Genomic DNA, 23,463 nt, shown 5'->3' on the forward strand with positions numbered 1-23,463 from the left:
ACTTTTCCACTATTAGCATAAAAGTATCATTACAGTAGACGGTCTCCTATACTTGCCTCTAAATCTGAATCAAGTTCAGAATACATTCTCTTAAGATTGTTCAAGACTGTGAGGTTTGTTCTGTTTACACATCTCCTGCGGATTACAGAAAATGGGCAGGTTCTGCAGCAGGACACAAGAAAATAGGTCATTTTCTGCACATATAGCTAAGCTATCATGCCAAGGTAGTGTACACACTGATAACTTAATGGCATTGGTGGAGAGAAAATAGCACCTTTCAGACAGCCCTAAATGAAAAAAAAATGATCATTTCTTTTTATTAGTGTACTAGACCCAACTTATTCAATTCAAATAAAATTATTTATGAAACCTTATAGTAAAAACAATCAAAATGTTTGAATAACCAAAAACAAACACCACATTAGATGTTTGGCAGGCAAATAAATTAATTTGATTAAATTATATGTAATCTGATAATATTTGGTCTGAAAAACATGCTAGTGTGTGTGTATTTATAAATAATGTAATAGCAAAAAGCTACGAGCCAGTTGGCCAGCCCGCCAGAGGTCAACTCTTCTGTTGCAGCTTCTGGGCATAGAAGTCCCGGCAGGTCTCACAGCAGCGCTGGTACCACCGCATGTCCTGGCACAGGTTCTTCTCCCGGATCACTCTGCAGTACACTGGCCACTGGTCTCCCAGGCACTTGAAGGTCAGGGCAGCTGGGAAACAGAACAAGGTGAATTCACCCTGGGAAGGCTCCTAGGTGCCGTCAGTAGGAACAATTTTTACTATTTTTTGTGGATTAATTTGTCTCATTTTTTTTAACGTGTGTATCTTGCCTGACAGAACATACAAGACAAAGAGTGCCCACCCTGCCAGCAGAATGAGTATATGATGCTCTCAGCTGGGAAAAGTGGAAGCTTACTGCAAACAGATTGCTCACCGCTGTGCAGCAGAGCTTTTGAGTTTCAGTTGCATTTGTTGATCATCTGTGGTAGTTACCTTTCCTGTTGCTGTGATAAAAAATATTCCAGTGGAAACAGTGTGGGCTCAAGGCCAAGAAGCAGATAGGGACAGACGCTTGTGCTCACCTGTTTGTCTTGGAAACATATAGTCCAAGATTCCATCCTAGGGATTGGTGCTACTCACAGTGGGTGAATCTTTCTGTTTCAAATAACGTAGTCAAAATAATTTCCATCATGGATTCCATGAGGCTTGCTTCCCATGTGATTCTAGATCTCAAGCTGATGACTGAGATTAACCAGCATATCTATTGTAGATCTACGTATTATTTACATTTTAAAAACTTATTTATTTTGTGTTATATATATATATATATATATATACAAGAATTTTGTCTGCAAATACCATGAGATAGTGCCTGACCTGATTAAAAGAGGGCATCAGATCCCCTGGGACTGTAGTTACAGATGGTTGTGAGCCACAGTGTGGATGCTGGGAATCAAACCTGGGGCCCCCTGCAAGATCTGTAAGAACTCCTAACCACAGATCCATCTCTGCAGCCCCTGTATGTATTATTTAAATGAGGTCTTGGTATGTAAACTCTCTGGTTTCAGTCTGAGTGTTGAAATTATAATTGTCTACAACCATGTCATTTAAACTTTTATTCAAAGATTTTAGAAGTTAGGATTAAATAAACAAAAGCATTTTCTCTTCCCTTCTGTATCTACATGTATAGAAGTAATCTTTTGTTTCTTTAACACAGTATCACTCTGTAGCTCATATTGTTCTGTAGTTCGGTATGTAACCAAAGATGGCCTTGAGTTGTCAAATATAAAGTTATAAAACTTAAAGTTCCCCATCACGGTACTTGTGTTTTAAGGTACATCTTTCTTACAGTATGAATGAGAAATATCCCCCATCAACTCATTGATTTCAACACTTTGATCTCTAATTGTTGGTGCTGCATGGGAAGGATCTAGAACATTTAAGCCATGGAGCCTTGGCGAAGGAAGTAAGACACCGGGAACAGGCTTTGAGATTCTACGGTTTGGCCTCACTTTCTCTCTCTGCTCCCTATGTGTCCATAAAGTGTGATTGACCGAACTTATGGTCAGCTGCCATACTTTCCTTCGGCCATGATGGATAGAGATATAAATGGCCCCTTTCTTCCCCAACTTACTTTTGGTTAGATTATTTACTGCAGCAATAAAGAGAAACCAACATACCCTTCAAAGACTAACAAGTAAAAGATATGTAATTTTAATAAAACCCCTCCCTTTATTTTATGGTTTCTCTCCTAAATTACACCTCACAGATTCCATGCGGTTGATAGAAAAAGTTGCATTTTATTGAAAGCATGCATTTGAGGTATCTGACTTAGAACTGTTTAACTTTTGTCTTGATTAATGTTATTTTATTTTAACTAATTATTTCAAAGAAACATTAATTATTAGACTCAAAAAGAACTGTTGTGTTTCCATAAAAAAACAAGCTTACCCATTTCTTTGAATTTTGTGTTTTCAGTATAAAAGTACGTATGATAAATTGCCCCCTTTTATTTGTCTATTATTTAAATAGTGACATCATTTAAATTGTTTTCCCAGAAGTTATACACACAGGTGAAAAAACAATCCACTGGTTGCCAGGTTGAAGTGATTTTAAAGGTACTAATTGCCACAGATATAAAAGATAATGCAGTCATTAAGATTTTCCATGCAAATATAGGTTACCTGCATATATTATAAATTGTTTATAAATTAGATTATATTAAAGAACTCAGACTAGCTACAAAAATATTTCATGACATTAAAATATAAGTAACAAAAGATTGTCAGTAACCAATACTGTATGTTCTCTCTCCTATGTGGTTCCTAGGTTTTAATTGCTCTGTGTGTGTGTGTGTGTGTGTGTGTGTGTGTGTGTGTGTGTCTATTTCTATGTTAGCGAAGTGTGCATAGAGGCCAACAGGAACAAGAGAGGCTGTAAGGGAGCAGGATGGGAAGGGTAACAAAGCACATATGATATGAAAATGGAAAGAGCAATACTGGGGATGAAGGGTACAGTGGGTACTAGAGGCTGTGAGGATGAAGGGTACAGTGGAACTGGTGGTCATGGGGATAAAGGGTATGGTGGGTGCCAGTGACCGTGGGAATGGAGGGTACAGTGGGTACCAGTGGCCATGGGGATGAAGAGTGCAGTGGGTGCTGGCAGCAGAGAAATGGATAAGTAGGAGGTAGGTCAACCAGAACTAAGTATCAATGAAAATGTCAAGAAACCTGTCACTTTTTATGTTAATTTAAAAATAAATTTTAAAAAACACAAAAAGTATTATGTTAAATATGTTAAAATATTGCCAGGGCTTATAAATTTATACTTCTATCCTCAAAGACAAGAAAAGCACCTCACATTTTGTTGTGTAGACTTAGATGCTTGTTTTTTTTTTTTTTTTTAACAGGAAACTGCTTTTATTCTGCCTATCTTAAAGAAAAATTGCATCCAAGATAAAAAGGACGGCATTGGGCATGGAGAAATTTATGGTTTATTCCAAAACTTTCTCTTCCCACAGACATCATCATAGTTGATAGTGTGAGACTAGACTGAAGCTTAAATTCTGCTGCAACATAAAAAATCTGACCTCAGTAATACCACTTTTGGGCATATATCCAAAGGATGCTCAACCGTGCCACAAGGACATGTACTCATCTATGTTCATAGCAGCATTGTCTGTCATAGCCAGAACCTGGAAACAAGTTAAATGCCCTTCAACCAAAGAATGGATAAGGAAAATGTGGTACATTTACACAATGGAGTACTACACAGCAGAAAAAAATAACATCTTGAATTTTGGAGGAAAAATGGATGGAGCTAGAAAACCTCATTCATTTTGAGTGAGGTAACCCAGATCCAGAAAGACAATTATCACATGTACTCACTCATAAGTGATTTTTAAACATAAAGCAAAGAAAACCAGCCTACAACTCACAACCCAGAGAACCTAGACAACAACGAGGACCCTAATAGAGACTCACATAGATCTAATCTACATGGGAAGTAGAAAAAGACAAGATCTCCTGAGTAAATTGGGAGCATGAGGACCTTGGAAAGGGTTGAAGGGGAGGGAAGAAGCAGAGAGGGGAACAGAGAAAAATGTAGAGCTCAATAAAAATCAATAAAAAAATTGTAAAAAAAAAAAAAGTTGACGTCAGGTAGTGTGCCGTCAGTATTTCCTAGACTTAGCTTTGAGTTAAATACTTCACGGAAGGAAAGGAGTTTTTATGAAACGTTAAAAAACCCATCTCTAGATATCTAACTCAGATATGAGGCTCAGCAGCAGGTACCTTTACCTGCCGAGTCATATAGAGCCATATGCTCAGCCTTATTGCAGGGGCGAGGGCTAGGTCCTGCCTCAACTTAATGAGCCAGCGTTTGCTAACTTCCCAAGGGAGGAGTGGATGAGGGGTGGGCTAAAGTGGGAGGTGAGGAGGGTGGGAGGAAGAGTGTGAGGGAGAACTGTGATTCGAATGTAAAAGGAAATAAAACATAAGTGAATAAATAAACAAAGTGAAAACAGAAAACAAAACAGAAACCCATCTTTGATCATTTGGACTAAGTATATTAAAATAGACCCAACTTAGAACCAAGTTAAATAGCACAGTTTAATAACAGCTGAACTTTAAGGAAATAAAAGACCTAAAAGGATTTCCATGTTTCTGGCAGCCACCCACTCTGTGATGGGCTTACCCAGTCTTGGGGATGTTATTGTGTTTACATTTATCTTCTCATTGCAGGGCTGAAGGTGGCACGGCCGGTACGCTGCAGGTTTCTCTGAGGAAAAGCATTCATTTCCATGTCTCCCTGTGATCTTATGCATGCACTGGATGACACGGGACTGCATCCCTTTGCCGCAGGTGATGGAGCACTGGGGAAGAAAGGGTGTGTGAGTTATCTTGATGTTTTCCCTGTCTGAATTTCAAGTCACTATCCATTGAGATGACTGAGAAAATATAGTTATCTTAAAATACGGAAAATCATGTGTAAGAGGAATATGATTGTGTTTATCCGAGGATTATCTCTTTAATATATCATTTTCTATGTAAGGAGTTACTCATGACCCATGTATGTAGAGGTCATACATACATGCTCACTTGGCAGCACTAAGTAAATTCAGTGGGTTTAAAAAAGTAAACCATGAATTTAGGAAGTAACAGTGAGGTAGGATAGGGGAAGAATTGAAAGGGAGGGAATGGGGAGGTGGACCTCAAACATATTAAAGAAAATGAAAGAAGTCAGATATAAGTAAAGAAATGAGTTTAAATAAAATTTAGGTTTTCATATTGTCCCAATTATCTGTGTTCAATTTGTGTAATAATAATGATTTAAAGCATAGAGGCACATATGTAATGCCACTAAAAATGGTGTACAAAGGTTTTTATAAAATATATGCATGTTTTTGATTATCTGTTCTTTATTTTCTTATGTGCATGTGTGTTTAAGCCAGAGGAGGACCTCAGATATCATCCTCCAAAACACCATCTACCTCCTTTGAGGGGAGATCTCTCATTGGCTGGTGTTTGTTGAGTAGGCTATACTGACTGGCTGGGTAGCCCCAGTGAGCCTTCTGTCTGTACTACCCAGCACTGGGATTATGGGTGGTGGGCACTAGAGCTCAAACCAAGTCCTCCTGCTTGTGACACAGGCCTGCCACAAACTCTGCTTCCTCTGCGACTTTCAGGAAAGATGTTGTTTAAAGAGGCAAAAAAATAACTAAAGCATCTATAGGGTAAGAATACATGGAAAGGTATTCTGATCTATATTCCTAATATTTCTGCAGAGTTTCAGGGCAATTGGGATCTTTTAGAAAGTGACAGGGTTAGAACACCGCTAGAGAGGAAAGGTTCCGTTTGATGAGACAGAGGAGAACCTCAGCCGTCCTCAATCATTTCCCCCGAAAAGCCTGGAAATTTCACTGACCTGTTCTAATCCTTCCACCTCATAAGACTACAAAAGATGTGAGTGAACGGAAGCAACACATCTTTTCTCCCCCAGAATTACTAACAAAACCAAAATAACTAAAGATGACAACAGAGAATTAGCTGATAATGGCTAATTTCAGTTTCAGGAATACTGGAATAAGAAAAAGAAAACTTTAGTTGCAGTTCATACGAAAATCAATTTTGTAATGATTGAGCACAACTTGAAAACCAATACAGTACCCAAGGAATAATGTAAATTCTGTAATTTGTTTAAGTAAGCAGTATTAAGTCTGCTATTGAAACTAATAAAATAAACTTTATTAAATTAAGTATTTAATGTTTTTAGAATTTTATTCCCACTAGAAAATTTCAATAATGAAACAAAGTCTAGCAGTAATAATTATTTTCTTTCTAAAGTACAGTTTGGTAAAAATTTTATCGCTCATATGAGAAAAGAGTGAGCAAATATTTGAAGAGAGACAGCTGGGATCCCAAGGAATATTCTACACCTTTTCACTCCTTACAGAAGACAAAACTAAACAATTGGTATTTTCTCAAATGACATCACTGTGATTAAAAACAGACAGGCATTAAAAGAGAAAGCCAAAATAATTTTGGCACTGGAATTAAGAGACTTTGATTTCAGTATTGCCCCTGACAACTAATGTATCTGGGACTTATTATTTTCCTGTTGTGTTAAGCAAGGTACTGCCGTTGATCTCAGCAATAGTTTAAGTTCTAACCTATGATGGAAGTAAAACATCTACTTAATCTATTATCATTGCTACTGCTATTCAGTAGTTTTCCGGAGTTGAAGCTGGATAAGAAAAGACATGTATTATTAACTAATGATTCTCCAGGAACACTGAAACAGTCTGGCAAAAATTATGTCAAACCATCTTAAAAATTATTCTCTGCTTGAGTGTCTCTGAATGCCCCCATCAATTGAGGTTTTAAAAAACATTTATTGATTAACCATTATGTTCTGGATCCTATACTGAAAATAAAGCAAATGAGATATTTATACTGCTGACCTGGTATTGTATTTAATACCCTTTATTAACAAAACACAGTGACTAATGCATGGAATTAAAAACAGATTACTAAGTGCAGGGGGAATCTGGTGGTTTCATCCACTTTATGCCAGTTATTTAATATTTAAAATAATATTGTATGTTAGAAAAACACAGTTTCCTTTGAAACAAAAAGAAAGTGGTATTACCCTTTCTGAAAGCCTTGTACCAAGCAGTCCCAACACTAGCCAACACAGCACCAGGCTGTCTCCTGTGTCAAAGCACTGTTGTTCAAAGGTTGTATGTGGCATTTCCCAACCAAGGAATGCATAAAGAAAAGGTTTACATTTACACAATGGACTATTACTTAGCTGTTAAAGCAAGAGCAACAGGAAATTAGAAAGCAAATGGATGGAACTAAAAAAAAAAAAATCATCTCAAGTGAGGCAATCCAGACCCAGAAAGACAAACATGGTGTTTACACACTCATCAGTGGATATTAGCTATAAAATAAATGATAATTATGATAATTCATAAGACCCAAAGAGACTAGATAACAAGGAGGGCTCGTGGGGGCACATGCAGATCTCCCTGGTAAGAGGAAATAGGAAAGATTTCACGAGTGGACTGAGGGTGGGTGGGGAATAGGAACATGAACGATCCGATTGAGGGGTGGGGGGCGGAGGGGGAGAGTACTGAACGAGACTACTGGAAAAATCGGGGAACATTTCCAAGTCAGGTGGAAGCCTGGTGCAAGGAAATTTTCCAGGAATCTATGAGGATGAGCCCAGCTAAGACTCCTAGCAATATTGGATACGTATCCTGAGGAGAACATCTCCTGTGACCAGTTAAGACTTCAAGTGGAAGGAACGGGAAACTAACCCAGTCACGTAACATTTGACCCACAGTCTGTCCTGCCTATGTTTCTCCACGGTCTCTGCTTCAGTCCCTGCCTCTGGATTCACCTTGAGTTCTTGCCGTAGCTTCCCCACAATAATGGACCATGATCAGGACTTATAAACTAGATAAAACCTTTCCTTCCAGTTGCTTTTGTTCATAGTGTTTTATCACAAAAACAGAAAGCAAACTAGAACATCTTTCTATCTTACTATAAAACACAGAAATGATATTCTTGTTAAAATTCTTATTATATAGCATGAGTCACATCCCTTTGCCTTAACGACCAATCATTGGCACAGTTTGTCTTTGGATACAGTGACCATACAATTTGTTGCCCATCAGGACTCCGTGGAAGAAGGCAATGCTTATAATTATTCTAAGACTATAAAAATGCAGTCGGACAGTCTGGAGTAAACGAGGACATACAGTTACCCTATGTATAGGCAAGTTATGAACAAAATTATGTATTAAACCATAACACAAATGGGTTCATTAGTACCTGGTTGTCTAATACTGTTTAAATAGATGCATAATTGTTTCCTCAAAGCTCCAATAAATTTATAATAATAAAGCCTATTTCATTAATTCACTCAATAAATATAAACTCAAAGGTGACAATGTACCAAGTCCTCTTTTGGATACTCAGATGTAGGAGTACACAGGAGAGAAAAGGCTATTTCACGCTTAGGGGCTTGCATTTTTATGGCCAGTGAAGGTAAGTAAGAAACTAGTCAAATACATTGTGTTTGCAGATGTAACCAGGTTCTGTGGAGAAAACAAAGACCCTGAAGGAGAATGGAAGAGTTTGGGGTAGTGGGTTTTGCTGCTCAACTGCGAAAATGGAGAAAAATTCCTGAAGAAAGCCTTCCTCTCCAGGCACAGGCCAGCCATGAACACAAGCCCGTGGATTCCAAATATTTGCTTCTTTCCACTGAATTCCTCCACTTATACCTGTCTGATTATTTTGCCATATATTATGTATTTTCATACATTTATGAGTTACAATATGTCAAATTGTTCAGTAGAAGTATAGCAGCATAAGGTGGGGTGTTTCTTCATACTGTGAATCAATTGAAAAATTTATCTCTCTTATCTCCATTTTTCTTTCTAATTAACCTTGATCTTCACATATATCATGAAAAAAATTAAATATACTTGAAACATGGCAACTCCTTTGACTTCTAACAAAGCAAATTGTTAAAATAACAAATCCGATTCATTAAAAAAATAACAGAAAAATCCAAGCCATACCAGACCCCTTGCCACTGTGATTACATTGGCAAGGAAATAGTGCTAGATTATTGCTAACATAGAGTCTTGAATTGTGTATTGTGAAAATCCATTTCTCAAACATTAATATTGCCCTGAAGGACCCTTGCAACAAAACAGCTCATGATTCAATCCTTCATTCTCATCTGTACAGAAAACACAATCATGTTATCCCAGCTTTGCGGTGGTGATCTTTCGCGCAAATGTAAGAAGGTAAGTGTAAAGAGGAAAAAATTTCTAAAAATGCCTTTGGACATTTCCTTGTTGACAGAGCTAACAAGGCACATAGAAAGTCAATGTTAGGAATCCCTTCTCTCCATACAGAAGGAACTCCAATATCGTGATGCAAACTTTATTTTAACTAATATTCGTCATGACAGGTTACACAAGAAAATAGTCTCCATGCTTTGACATAATTGAGCAATGTTTAGAAAATGTCACTTTAGATTTTTCTAAGAGAATCAGTATTTTCTTCTGTTGAGACACAGTGAAAATTTCTAATACTCAAGTCAATTACATTTACACCTCAGCTCCATATTAAAAATTAAACATAAGAGAAATTTGCTCAATACTTTAATTCCTATGAAGTATAAAATGATTAGTTTGTTAAATAAGGACCATGGAAAGAAATATCGGTCAATCAACCTGTTATCAACAATAATTGATAATCCTTTAAAATAAGATGTTTATCATGCCAGGCAGGTCTGTATGGTATTTTGCAAGGTCCACAGCTGAGTGTGACTGGTACCGTGTGTAGCACCTTCCAGCATTCTGAGAACTAGAAAGCAGGAATGAGGCTTTCAGGTCAGTACCAGCTTGATATCTTTATATTCTAGTAGATAAGTGTGTGGTGTCTCCAGCAATGGGGTCCTACCATAAAGTTCTTGAGGCTACCAAGAATATCAGGAAAAGCTCATAATATCTGAGGGTCGATGGGAACTCAGCCACCAACGATTCTGAGTTAACTCATTCCTGACATCAATTTTTTTTATTTGTTATGCCTATTGGGACATTATTGTCTCATTATAGGGTAATTATTTAAAGTCTTTTTATGTATCTCTGTGCTTATATTTTGGGAAATTTCTGCAGTAGTAGTTTGTCATACCTACAGAAGGTCTATAGAGTTACTTATCACTCCCTGTATTCTCTTCTCTACCCTGCCCTATGCCAAACCCCATTTAACCCATTATTCCCATTCCCCTTTGTATTACTGTGTTCTAAGTTCTAATCTTTGGAAGTTCCCACTCTCTATGGCTCCTTAATAATTTCCATGCCTACTGGTACAGTAGTAGCATACCTACCATGAGAATAGCCAACCATTTTCTGATTGATGTTTAGCTTCTCCCCACAGACAGAATCCATATCTAGTGCAGTTTTTTTTTCACTATTGTATGGTTGATGAGACAAAGTAATAAACAGATTCCAAATGACTTTCATTACATTCACAATCAGTGCATCTCTCAAAAGTCATCAGAGAAGTTTCTAGCAGCAGATGGGAAAGGGAAGGATGTAAACAAAATATAATACATGAAATTTCAAAAACTTATTAAAAAACTTAAAAGTGTACATTGTCAAACCTTATCACTTTTATCTTAAACCTTGGTGTGTTCAAAACTTGGGCCACCAGTGGCGGGGAAGAGACAGAAATCTTTAATAAATAAATAAATTAATTAAAAAAAAAAGTGGGCCACATGTGTCCTAGGATAGACAGAAATGTGGCCTACGCTTTTGTAGATTGCTTCAGGATACTTACAATACAGCTGGATATTCCCATGGCTTACATCCTTTCTGACATTCTTATGACAGGTAATAAGAACTGACTGGGTCCTAGAAAGCTTACACTGTAAAAATTTCTAATGCTTCTAGGAGGGCCAATAAAAGGAAGAAGGGGGAAAGTGCTTGAATTAAAGAGTATCAGAGCAGCTGTTTGATTCTTGGCACAAAAGAGCTCAATATATATAATACACATATATACTGGTGTCAGAATGAAATATTTCTAGACCTGAAAATGCTATTTTACCTTAATTATGGCACTTTCAAAATATACACTGAAATAGTGACGAAATATACTATATCAGCCAACTATTGTTAGAGAAACATTTCACATTTGTTAATGCAGCTGCAACTTGAAGCAACATGTTATTTTTGACATGTTTTGGGGATAAAATAAGACTTTTATATCCTTCTGCATTGAGTATAGCTATAAAGGTGATATTTGGGGTCTAAGCTAGTTATCTCTCATTCAATCCTTAGATTACTTAGCTATTTGGAACAGATGGGGAATTTGAGTATATAGCAATGTATGGATTTAGATTATATGATCAATAATTTGTCATTGAACTTAAGAAGCATTAATCTGTATAAGTTACAAGCAGTTCTCAGGGGATAAGAAATTCTTCTAGCTGTGAACACTGTAGAACGTCACCGAAAGGTTTTATCAGAAAGGCACAAGACCAGATAATGAAATTATCTCTAATGAGTTTTTATTTAAAATTTGCTAGATTAAAAACCGAACATAAGTTTCGTTTATTTTTAAATTTCTTGAAAATAAGAAAAACAATCATTCCATGCATTTAAGTGTTAAAAATAATATTTCTCACAGTTGGCCCGCATAGAGATTACCCAAGATTCTTTACTTCTAGAGAGTGCCAAAGATATATATTTTGGACAGAATGTGTTTTCTCGAGGCCAAACACTAAGGAGAGCGCTGTAATATTTTACTCATTTCCAGCTGGCTGTTAGAAGAAATAGGAATTCCTAAATTAAGGGAAAATTGTCCCTGGCAGGGCTTGAAATTTTTTTCAACTACCAATATAATGGGGCAGTCTTTGAAAACATGATCTAATCTGTACTGGTAAGTGCCAATCTGTAACGAGGTTGGCAGCCCTGACTCGGGGAATTTGTCTCTGGGAGCAGATGAGATATTCAAAAGTGGATTAACAAGAGTGGAGGAGCAGGCCCAGGGGAGAGTGGACCTCAGGGGGACGCTGAGCAGTGACTTCCCCTGGAAATGATTAGGGCAGCATTCCTCGTGGACTATGCACATGCTTGGCCGTTCTCACTCAGCTCCCTAATGAAGTGAGTGTGAACCATGCACACGAAAGGACACAGGTTGGCCTTGTTCCCTAGGAAGAACTGATTTTGGTCGGGGATGTTGGTGTCTGTTTTAGAATAGTTTGCCTGCTTTATTTGACACACAGGTGTTTGGAATCGATTCATTCCCGGATGTCAGATACAGGATGGTGTTGTTTTCTTCTCTTTCTTCTTTCCCTCCCTTCCTTCTTTCTTCTGTCTAAGGGTATAAGTATCCTGCCATGGCTAATGAAATGTTGACACATAGCCAGAGTAAGTCCAGAAAAGGTGTGTGTCTAGATCACACACGTGAAAGGGCTGTGAGCCCACAACTGGCATCAAGTGGGCACTGATCAACACAGCAATGGGAGGAATGAGAAAGTCGGGTTCCAATAAAGCAACCAGCCAACCAGCAAACAAAAAGAAAAGTTTCAGCTACATTCATCAGTTTATTAGCTCTCAGACTGAGAGGGTCTGACAGATGCTAAAAGACACAGGCCTTGTATCCAGATGGTTCTCTCATATCATCATCCCCCACACAGCACTTTTGCAATCTCAGTGATCAAACTTCATTTTAAATGGAAATTCTTTCCAGGTCTCATTCAACAGGTCTGACAAATGCAGACCAGATTTATTTATTTATTTTTTTCATTTTGGCTGTGCAAGAGAGAGAAATGAATAATTTGAATTTTAAAATTAACTTTACACTGCCGGGCGTTGGTGGCACACGCCTTTAATCCCAGCACTCGGGAGGCAGAGGCAGGTGGATCTCTGTGAGTTCGAGGCCAGCCTGGTCTACAAGAGCTAGTTCCAGGACAGGCACCAAAAAACAAAAAAACAAAAAAAACCAAAAAAACAAAAAACAAAAAAACAAAAGAAACTACAGAGAAACCCTGTCTTGAAAATCAAAAAAAAAAAAAATTAACTTTACACTGTTTTAATAAGGAAATATTTGATTGCAAGCAGCACATAGCATATATGGTATTGGCATACAGCAGCTATCTTTAAATGACTCCACCTTGACAGAAACCACGTATTTTCTAGGTCTCAAAGGTAACTCTTAGGCAAGAATCACTTGGTTCACTGTTTCCCTTCTAGGTTAGATAGCTGCTGTTTAACCGAGTGGTGGGTATTCCAACCACATTGTGTCACAAGAATGCCGAAGAAGTCCATTGTCCCCTAAAACTTTAAAGGGGTTGGTGAGATTGTTCAGTAGATAAGAGCGCTTGCACTGAACATATAAAAACCTGACTTGGGATGCCCAGCCCCCACATAAAAAGGCTGCTTGTTTATGACCCCAGTGTCAGAGAGAAGCAACAGGTGGATCCTAAAAGCATACACACATGCATTTATTACACACACACATGCTCAACATTAGAAATATTTATTGTTCCAAATACTAAGACAGTTAAATAAGGATGGATTTACTTTAAAACTACATTTTAAAGTAGTATGAACTAATATATAGGAAAAAGTGAGGGAGCTGTTCAGCTACATAAATGAGATTATATTGGTTTAATTTTCTTAAAACGACTTTTAATAATTTTTTGTCCTTTCACTAATAAATAAGGAATATCTCCAAACGCAGGAGACTGAGGCAGAAATATCTCAAGTTCAAGGTGACTGAAGGCTGCATAGTGATTTCTAGTCTAGTCCAGGCAGTGTTGTGGGATCTTATAAAAAAAACAAATGAAAAAACAAATCACATGCACAATGTGTGTATGTATGTATTATGTATATATGTATACATATCTATAAACATACACATAAAAATAAATATAGTTGTAGCAGTAAGGCCAGAAAGATGATATTCCAAAGAAATATAATTGTCAAGTGTATTTGTTTACTTAAGGAGAAATGGGTTGATGTATATTCAGTCAATATTTCTTAACTACAAGTGCCTATTTGCTGAGATAGTTCTAAGAAGAGGCAAGGAGTTCAGATATTCTAAACAAAGCAACAATAACTAATTAGCAGAACAAAATTGGAGTCAAGTGAGGAGGATTTCTGCAGCTTCTTTTATTGCTGACACCCTTAAACTGGTCCTTGAAGACTTCAATAGTCAGGAGAATTATAAAGACTGTACACAGAAACTGAGGTTGCAAAAGAAAAAAAAAACTGCTCAAGTCCAGAGTTGTGGAAATACTTTGGTTGATGAAAATGAGGATGAGCAGACAGTTCTGAATAGGTCAGAATATGGGAAGTGTTAAATGGCAGAGGATTTGGCAGTGGACAGTGGTCTGGGGACTGAGTTAGCAGATATGTTCTGTCTTTCTTCTCAGCACTATCTTCTGCTGCTATGGGAAAGCGCCAGGGGCAGCCAGTGATCCGCACATTTTGTCCATCCAGAAGGGGTCTTTGTCTGATGTTTTTCAAACCCATAGCTCACCCCAACTTCCCGTTTATTAAATAGTGTCATCATCATCTATTGCCTGGCTGGAGCAGGCGTGGCCATGTCAGAGGAAGTGTGTCACTAGGGGAAAGCTTTGGCAATATGAAAAATAGTATAATAAAGTCCCGTACACATCAACTGGATCAACACCGACCAGCATGACAGGGGATAAATATGCTATCTGTCTGTCTAGCTAAAGCTACCTCTTCTCAGCACTGGGGAGTTAAAGTCCAACTCTTGTACGTGCTAATAAAGATCAACCACAAATTAACTATTTCATCCTCAAGTTGTTTTCCTAAGTATTTTATCACAGCAACAGAGAAACAAACTAATACAGAAATTGGTACCAAGAACATAGTGTATTTCTGTGATGAATCTGTCCATATTATTTTGTTTTTTGTGGGGGAGGTGGAGGTGAGGAAGGACCATGGTAAGAGTTTGGGCTAGAGATGGTGGGCCACTTTAGTGCTCAGAGTTGAATGAGATGATTTAGAAGTTGGGAAAATAAAAACTTAGAGAGAGGTGCAGAAATGGAGGTTTACCCTGTTAAGTTTTGGAGAGAAACAGAGATACTACCAAGGCCTTTTGTGTGATATTTTGGATTAAGAGTCTGGGTACATGGAAACTTTGCTTTTCTGAGGCAATCAATGCTGACTGGTTAGGGCTAAAGAGCAGCTGTGACGCAGAAGAGACCAGCATCATTGAGACCAAGTCTTCTGGATAGCATTTCCTTAGGGGCAGCACACAGAAGCTGTGGTCCAGAAATGGCCAAAGCTGCACCTCAAGCTGTTAACCAAATTGTAGTATTAATGGGGTCACGGAGAGCTGCTGAGGGTTGGCACTGTGGGAGGGCAGGAGTTACCACTGGAGAAAGCACAGCCTCAGTTCTAGCAGAAACTCTAGGATTGAAGGGGTTTCGGGGAGTAGCTGAGGCTTTGCACCATGTGACAGGGTTGGAATTCCTGAAAAGAGGCCAATTTAGGCCACAGGTGAAGGTGCAGCCACAGATGTAGTAGAGACCTGACACAGCTGGAGGTGCCAAAACTGTGTGATGACAACTAAGAATAGCAGCAGGTGAGGTCCAGAGCTGGCCTGGGCCTAGGAGATAAGCTGTGTGCACTCCATCTGGCAGAGCAGAGGGGGTAGAGCTGCCAGTGCACTTTGGAGGTCAGAAGAGCGTGAACAAGGAGTCTGGATGTTAGGTGCTGAACTACAAGACTTGGAGCTAATTGCTTCACTTTGGTTTTGCTTAACTGTGATTGAATTTATGTCCTGGTTCTTCCTTCTTGCAGTAAGAAACGATGTAACTTAGTTTAGATTTTATAGGAGATGACAGTTAAGAGTAGATATTTTAAAGACATTGAACTTTTAGTGTTGGAATTTTAGAAATAGTGGACTTTTAACGTCATGATATCTTTTTATTGTGAAACTGACACATAATTGTGGCAATAAACAAGAAAGGAATGGTTATAATTCAATAGTCACGTATTTGCATTAATTATGTTTTGTCAGCTTGACAGAAACGAGGGTCATCTGGGGGTGGACACCCACTTGAGTAGTTGCCTCCATAGAATTGGCCTGGGGGCATCTATGGGACATTTTCTTGATTAATGATTTATATAAGAGGGCCCGTTCCACTGTGAGCAGTGTCACCTTGGACAGATGGTCATAAGTTACAGATGAGAAGAAGCGAAAGGAACAAGCCATGGAGGGTGTCATAAGTTGTGTTCCTCCGTGGTCTGATTCAGTTCTCTCTTCCAGATTCCTGCCTGGAGTTTCTTCCCTGGCTTTTCTCCATAAAGTATTATGTACGGTAAAGTGAAATAAAGCCTTTCGTCCTCAAGTTGCATTTTTCTCAGTGTCTTACCACCGTGATAGAGAAGTAAACTAACGCATGACTGTTTCTTTGTTCTTATAATTAGGTCTGAGTTACCTTGATTTAGTATTTGCTTAACCCAATGACTCTTTACAGTTTTGCTGGGTGATTACGCAAAACACAATTACAGAAAGAGCTGCTCCATTTTACCTGATCAAATTGTATATTCTAATTTTGAGCTTTTTAAATTTGATCAATTACCCAACAAGTGTGAGATGAGCAAGGACTGTCAGAATACTGTTTCCAGAGAATGAACAAAAACTTCAAATAAAATTTTGAGATTTATAACTACTTAAAACTAGAAAATCATCGCAAGTAAAGATGACATCAAAATACACACAAGAATCACTCTCCCCTCCCCTTGATGTTATGTTACAACCAGAAAGTGTTTCTCTACTTTTTACAGAGAATTACTTTGGTTTTTAGATTCTTTGCCTCTGCAATTTCCCTACTGTTCATTTGAAGATGATTCCTTGAGGGCAGTTTTTTTTTTTCAGGGATAGGTTGAAAGGGCTCATTGTCCTCTGTGCTTTGTATTTACACAGATATTTTTAACGAGACATACAGTTAACCCATTCAAAATGATTGGCTGTATATCGGTTAGGATTATATGACCTCAAAAGACTCATAATAATATGTAGTTCCAATACTGATTTAAAATGTCATAATTTGATAAGCAGCCCAAACTATTGTTTTTTGGAGTTTGGTAATTTTTAATTACTAAATAATCTTGGATTTTAAAGCATGAAATAAATCTAACAATAGAACAAAAATAATTAATTTGGTTCAATGACATAAATCACTTGTTAATATTTCATGGAAGACCAAAATCCATTAAATCTTCAGAAAAGGACAAAATTCTCTGTAACAGGTAAATAAAATGCTTTCATTTGTTCTTCTGTTGGCCTCCAATAATGCAAACCAGAAGTTGTAGAAGTCCAAATGAAGGCAGAGAAGCCAAATTTCAGGAGAAATATGTCATCTTATTAAACTCAAGGAATGATGAAATTTTTCAATTCATCTTAAGTGAGTAAATGCAGATTCATGTTGCCACAAAAAATGTGGGTCTTGTTCCCCTCCCTTAAGTAAGATTTTCAGGCCACATCCTTATCAGCCCTAGTCAGAATGTGACACACAGTTGTGTCAACAGTTAACCTAAGCCACACCAGGGGTACAACACCGTGTGTCCTAGTCTAATAACACTGTGAAAGAAACATGGGCCACGTCCATGGCAGGGCATCTACCTAGAAATGAGATTTTCTGTCTTTCCACATGAAGGTCTATTTGTTTGTTTATTTCAATGGCATTAGGGTTTAAACCCGGGACCTTGAAGATGCTAGGCAAGCACTCTACTACTGAGGTACATCACTCTCCTTGGACCTGGTCGCCCTGCCCCTTACGCTGCCCCTAATCCCATTGTCTGAACAAAACCATCCCAAATCTAAATGTTAGAAATCACAGAAACTAATACAAATGCAATGGAGTAGTTTAAGGCATTAGCCATATTCTGCATCTGCCTTTGATTGGTATCAGCTTCCTTAAGGATGCCGAGGCAGTGGGGGAGCCTGAGGACTCTTTCTTCTCACTGATTCAGTGTATACTGTGTCTCAGCAGGAGAGGAGCCTTTGTCTGTTGGTAGACGTTATGGACAGCAAATTCAATATTCCCGATCAAAGCCACACCAAGTTTTAATATTAAGTCCACTTAGGTGTATTGATAGTATAAAACCCTGGGTAGAAACTGAGTGAAGATGACAGATTAATTGCCCTCGGAGGAGCACAGACATCCAGCCACAACCGCATACATCTTGTTGCTATTTGTGCTATAAAGACACAGCTGATAGGAATCAGAGGTCTGTGTTCTCTCCATCCCTGAACACTTTCATCCCGGGAACACAATAACTGCAGTGCTGGCCCTCTCCTTGGTCATTGTTTGGGATGTTTTTCATTTTAACATGAAAGCCGTATCTTAGGAGAAAGGGGGTGAAGTCAGGAACACTCACAAGGAGCCGCTGGTTTTCATTTGTCTACATTGCTGTTTGAGTTTGTGATGCTGAGACCTCAAGAAGGAAAAAAAATGTCTCTAAGGAAAAGGAGAAACATATTTTCATGTAAAGAGAGAGTGAGGGGGAGAGCAAGAGGGAGGAGGCACAGACAATGAGGTTGGGAATGAGAACAACTGAGTAAAGAGAGAGCAGGCAAACCAAGGCCTAGTCAGTGAATGAAGAACACTCACTAAACCACTCTCTTCCTTGAGCACCACAAGCGCTGTGTGGTAGTCGTACAGCAACATAACCCAATGAGAAGTTATTCAATCTAACTATACCTGTGAATTTTATGCATAATGGTGGTAAAATTAAAAAACCACAGGTTTTCCTAATTTTCTGAGAAATCTCCACACTGACATCCAAAGGGGCTGTACCAGCATGCACTCCCACCAGCAATGCAGGAGTGTTCCCTTTACCCCACAACCTCTCCAGCATAAGTTGTCATCAGTGTTTTTGATCTTATTCCATCTTACACTTGTAAATCTCAGAGTTGTTTTGATTTGTATTTCTCTAATAACTAAGGATGCTGAGCATTTATTTCCTTAAGTGTCTTTCAGCCATTTTAGATTCCTCTGTTGAGAGTCCTCTGTTTAGGTCTGTACTCCATTTTTTTTTAATTGGATTATTTGTTCTTTTGATGACCAATTTCTTGAGCTCTTTGTATATTTTAGAAATCAGACCTCTGTCTGATGTGGGGTTGGTAAAGATCTTTTCCATTCTGTAGGCTGCTATTTTGTCTTGTTGACTGCGTTCCCAAGATCCAGCAATACCACTTTTGGGTATATAGCTAAAGGATGCTCAATTGTACCACAAGGGCATGTGCTCAACTATGTTCATAGCAGCATTGTTTGTCATAGCCAGAACTTGGAAACAACCTAAATGCCCTTGACCAAAGAATGGATAAGAAAATGTGGTACATTTACACAACGGAATACTACATAGCAGAAAAAAATAATGACATCTTGAAATTTGCAGGCAAATGGATGAAGGTAGAAAACATCATATTGAGTAAGGTAACACATACCCAGAAAAATGATTATTATATGTACCTACTCATAAGTGGTTTTTAAACATAAAGCAAAGAAATAAAAACACTCTACAAATGACAATCCCAGAGAACCTAGACAACAATGTGGACTCTACAGCCAGGCCAACCATACCCACATATATACACACACAAAAATACACCTATGTTTCCCACCCCTACAAACTAACCCACACACACACACAAACACACACCTATGTTTCCTACCCCTACAAACTACCCCCCCCCACACACATACAAACACACACCTATGTTTCCCACCCCTATATCCACACCAGAACTACCCATACACACACACACACACACACACACACACACACACACACACACACCCCTATGTTCCCCACCCCTACATTCACACCCAAGCCACTACACACACAAGAAAAGAGATTGGTCTTTAAATAAATGCCCATGATCTCGTGTGGGAAACATTGGAAAGCTGGAATTCACTTACTTCATATACTAAAAGTATGTCTTCCAGAATGATCTTCAGCTTATTTTTTGGAAAGCTACCATGCTTCCTAATGTTCCATAGCAGATCTTTCTTTCAGTTTATGAAACCCAAGAGAGGAGGCTTATATTTCTTCTATGCCACAGCATTGGCTGTTCCGTGTTGAACACAATGCCGCCGCTGAATGTGGAATTATTACATTTGGGGAAATAGCACATTAGGGCTGTGTTCACCCAGATTCGATGAGAATTTATCTTAAAATGTGGAGCTCAATAATGTTCTATGAAGAGAACTTATTAGGTGAATTCCACGGCCTAATAATATATGAACCTCCGCATGGGCCACGTATGTTCCGCATATGAAAAAATTATAGCAAATTTTACTGTTACCATGTAATAAAACTGCCCCCTGCCCAAATGAATTCTATCCATTTGAAGTGGTTTTAGCAGTGTTATCCTGGTCCCACTCTTGACTAGTCGGTATGCCCCCTAGTCCCACCTTTTCCTGGCATGTTTCTCTATCCCTCTGTTGAGGCCTGTGTTCGAAGTTTGTTTTACCAAAAACAGGAAATGAGTAATTTCCGTTTCTACTGTACACAACCCAAAACACTGACTGCAAAGAACTATATCTGTCCCTTTGCTTTTCTGCTGGAAACCCCTTTATTTGTAGTTTGAATTAACTCATTTATAGTATTGTATCTATAGATATTATTAAACGTATTCTGAGGGAGGACTATAACCAAAAATATAGCACAAAATAATGTTCATTATTACTAGAGATTTATTTATGCCAACTATGATGTTACACACTTTCTGTGCTTTATCTCAATCATTAAACCATTCCCTCAAATCATCATCTCGGGGAAATAGACAGGAGTCAAAGCTGGGCATCGAACCCTCTACCCCTTGATGCCCGCCTCTACTCCCTATGCCTCCTATGCCCAGCACATGTTATCCTCACCTTAGACCAGTCACCAACTCGCCACACATAGCACTTCGAGTAGTCCTCACAGTCCTCCGCCTCCCTGGGTCGGGTGGAGAGGACACACTTCTTTCTCGGGTTGGTGCATCGCACGGTCCTGTGCCGCATGCCTTTGCCACACTTGACTGAGCACTGGGAGATAATATTACAGGTTTGGATAGAGTTGGTTCAGGCTATGGGTTAAGGCATGTCTATAACAGTTTCTATCATTTCTCTTACTTTTAAAAGGATAGCTAGTAATTTTAAACAAAGCTTGTCTATCATTTTATATCATATAGCAAACTATGAAATTACGTACCTAGATAATTTTTCTGTGTGTCTACATGGGGGTGGACTTTGCACAGGTGTCACGTGCGTGTGTTTGTAGGGCTCCATGCACTTACACACCTAAATTGCTGAAGAGAGGTCACTGAATGCATACAATAAGTGGTGCATACAATTATGTTAATATATATGTAATGATAATGTGAGTTTGTCACTGTGGATTTGCATGGAACACACTTGGATGTGGCACACTGCAAGCTTACAAGACTGTGTGGTGCAGTGAGCTCACCCTGGTCTAAACTGCAGCTTTATTACTTACATAGAGTTCTTGAGTGAATGAATTCCCCTAGGTTATACTGCCCATATATATAAAAAATTAGCAAATATTAAGTTTCTTACATGTGTGCTTATATGTAAACAGTTGACCAAATAAGAAGTAAAATTTCATTGCTTGCACAAATAAAATGATTGCTAAATGTTGGTTCACTTTTAATATTCAGAGACATGCAAGGAGTCAAATAGACATGTTAATGCGTGCCCCTTCAAGCAGTGCTCATACGTGAGAAAAATCAAAAGTCTAAAATTAACATGGAATGGTGTATAGGTTATGTCAATATCTTTTTATGTTTTCAAAATTATCTATTTTTTTTATCTGCAAAATTAGCAGTTTTACCTATCAGTTGTCATGCACAGTGATTTGGGACATGACACAAAAAGATTTTGTAGGAGCGAAGAGTCCGAGGAGGAAAAAGGGAAAGAAATGGGGTACGTCCCGTCCTGTACCTCAGACCACACTCCTGCCTCCCACACCGTCATGCAGTCCTGGCCCTCACAGCGCTGGGCAGTCGCGGGCTTTGGCCCCAGGCAGTCCCTCTCCCAGGCTCTAATTAGCGTCCCGTTGTTCAGTTGCTGGGTGCAGGCCACTTGTCTGCTCTGCACGCCTTTCCCGCACGTTCGTGAACACGTGGTCCATTCGGTCATCATCCATCTAAAAGCAAAGCCAAGGTCATTGGAGACATATTAAAAGCTGTCAACTTACCATGTGCTCGACACCTTTAGGGTTAGCAGAAAGTTACAGTAATTTACATTAACTTTCCTTAAATTTGAACATACTATACTTTGTGCACGTCCTTCAATGTTCCATAATGCTTATCTCTGCAATGTTCTTAACTCTCAAGATAGATATGCATTGCCATTCCTAGTGTTCTATGTGTTAACCTCTCTGCTCAACAAGTACTTACAGAACCATGGATATAAAATGTTTTTTTTTGGAATTATTCCTTTTCTTTGCATTACAAATAGTCACAAAACCCATATGCATCAGGAACCACAGCCATTCTGGCGGTTTACAGAAAGGCAAATTGAATAACACAGAGATTCAGTAAGTTAGGAGATATATGGTATATGATTTAGCCTCGCTACCGATGAGCTCTCATGCAAATACAGATATATGAGTTTATTAACATGATCTCATTTTAGTGATCCTTGGGACTCTAATAATTTTTTTCAGTCCGGCTTATTCAATCACTCAGTAAGTACACACCCACCCACAACCCCCCCCCACATTTTAATAGATGAAGAGGTTTTAGTTACAATGATCAGGGTAGTAATATGTATCTGTTACCGTTACTTCTAATGACTTGAGGTGTATCACAGGGCTTAACCATTTTTTCTAATTTAACTTCAGGAAGAAACCAGGTCCTACGTTGTGAATAGTCTCCTTTCTCATTGTTTTGTATTTACTCATATTCTTGCAACATGGAGGAGTCACAAGCCTATATGCTGAAGTGGAGTGAGGAGAATCCCAAGGCACTGAGACACAGCATAAAGCTACCTTGTAAGGGGTCACAAAAATATAAACACGGTGACATAGAGTCCATCTGATAACTGAAATAGCTTCATAGTGAGTATAAGGACACTGTGAGTGGCATGGCCATGTGGGCCCAAAGGATGGTTCACATTCCAGGAAATATGCAGAGGATAGAGTTGGACTTGACTACACTAATTAGAAGGCATGGAATTTAGAGTCACGTAGATTATTTTGTATGGCTAGTCCAGTGTCAAAATGACCCAGCAAGTTAATGTTCCTGAACCAAACCTAACAATCTGAGTTCAGTGGGGTCCCATGTGACAGAAGGAAATAATAATCCACCCTGCTCGTTTTCTTCTGAGCTCTGTACCAGTCCCTTGGCTCCTCTCTCCAAACAAACAAACAAA

General features: G+C 38.6%; 1 protein-coding gene across 1 annotated transcript in view; it reads right to left on the minus strand.

Moving 5' to 3' along the window:
* Positions 1-567: 567 nt before the first annotated feature.
* LOC121440664 (A disintegrin and metalloproteinase with thrombospondin motifs 19-like) overlaps positions 568-23,463 on the minus strand; it is a 170,667-nt gene continuing 147,771 nt past the window's right edge. The window contains exons 20-23 of the mRNA XM_041641459.1: positions 22,030-22,234; positions 20,962-21,114; positions 4,705-4,882; positions 568-719 (exon numbers count right to left, since the gene is read on the minus strand). Coding sequence (XP_041497393.1) covers positions 568-719; positions 4,705-4,882; positions 20,962-21,114; positions 22,030-22,234 — 688 coding nt within the window. The remainder of the gene's footprint in view (positions 720-4,704; positions 4,883-20,961; positions 21,115-22,029; positions 22,235-23,463) is intronic.

The sequence above is a fragment of the Microtus oregoni genome, unplaced genomic scaffold (genome assembly GCF_018167655.1).
Source record: "Microtus oregoni isolate MIOR12 unplaced genomic scaffold, Mior012 000069F_ref0000032, whole genome shotgun sequence".
Classification (NCBI taxonomy): Eukaryota; Metazoa; Chordata; class Mammalia; order Rodentia; family Cricetidae; genus Microtus; species Microtus oregoni.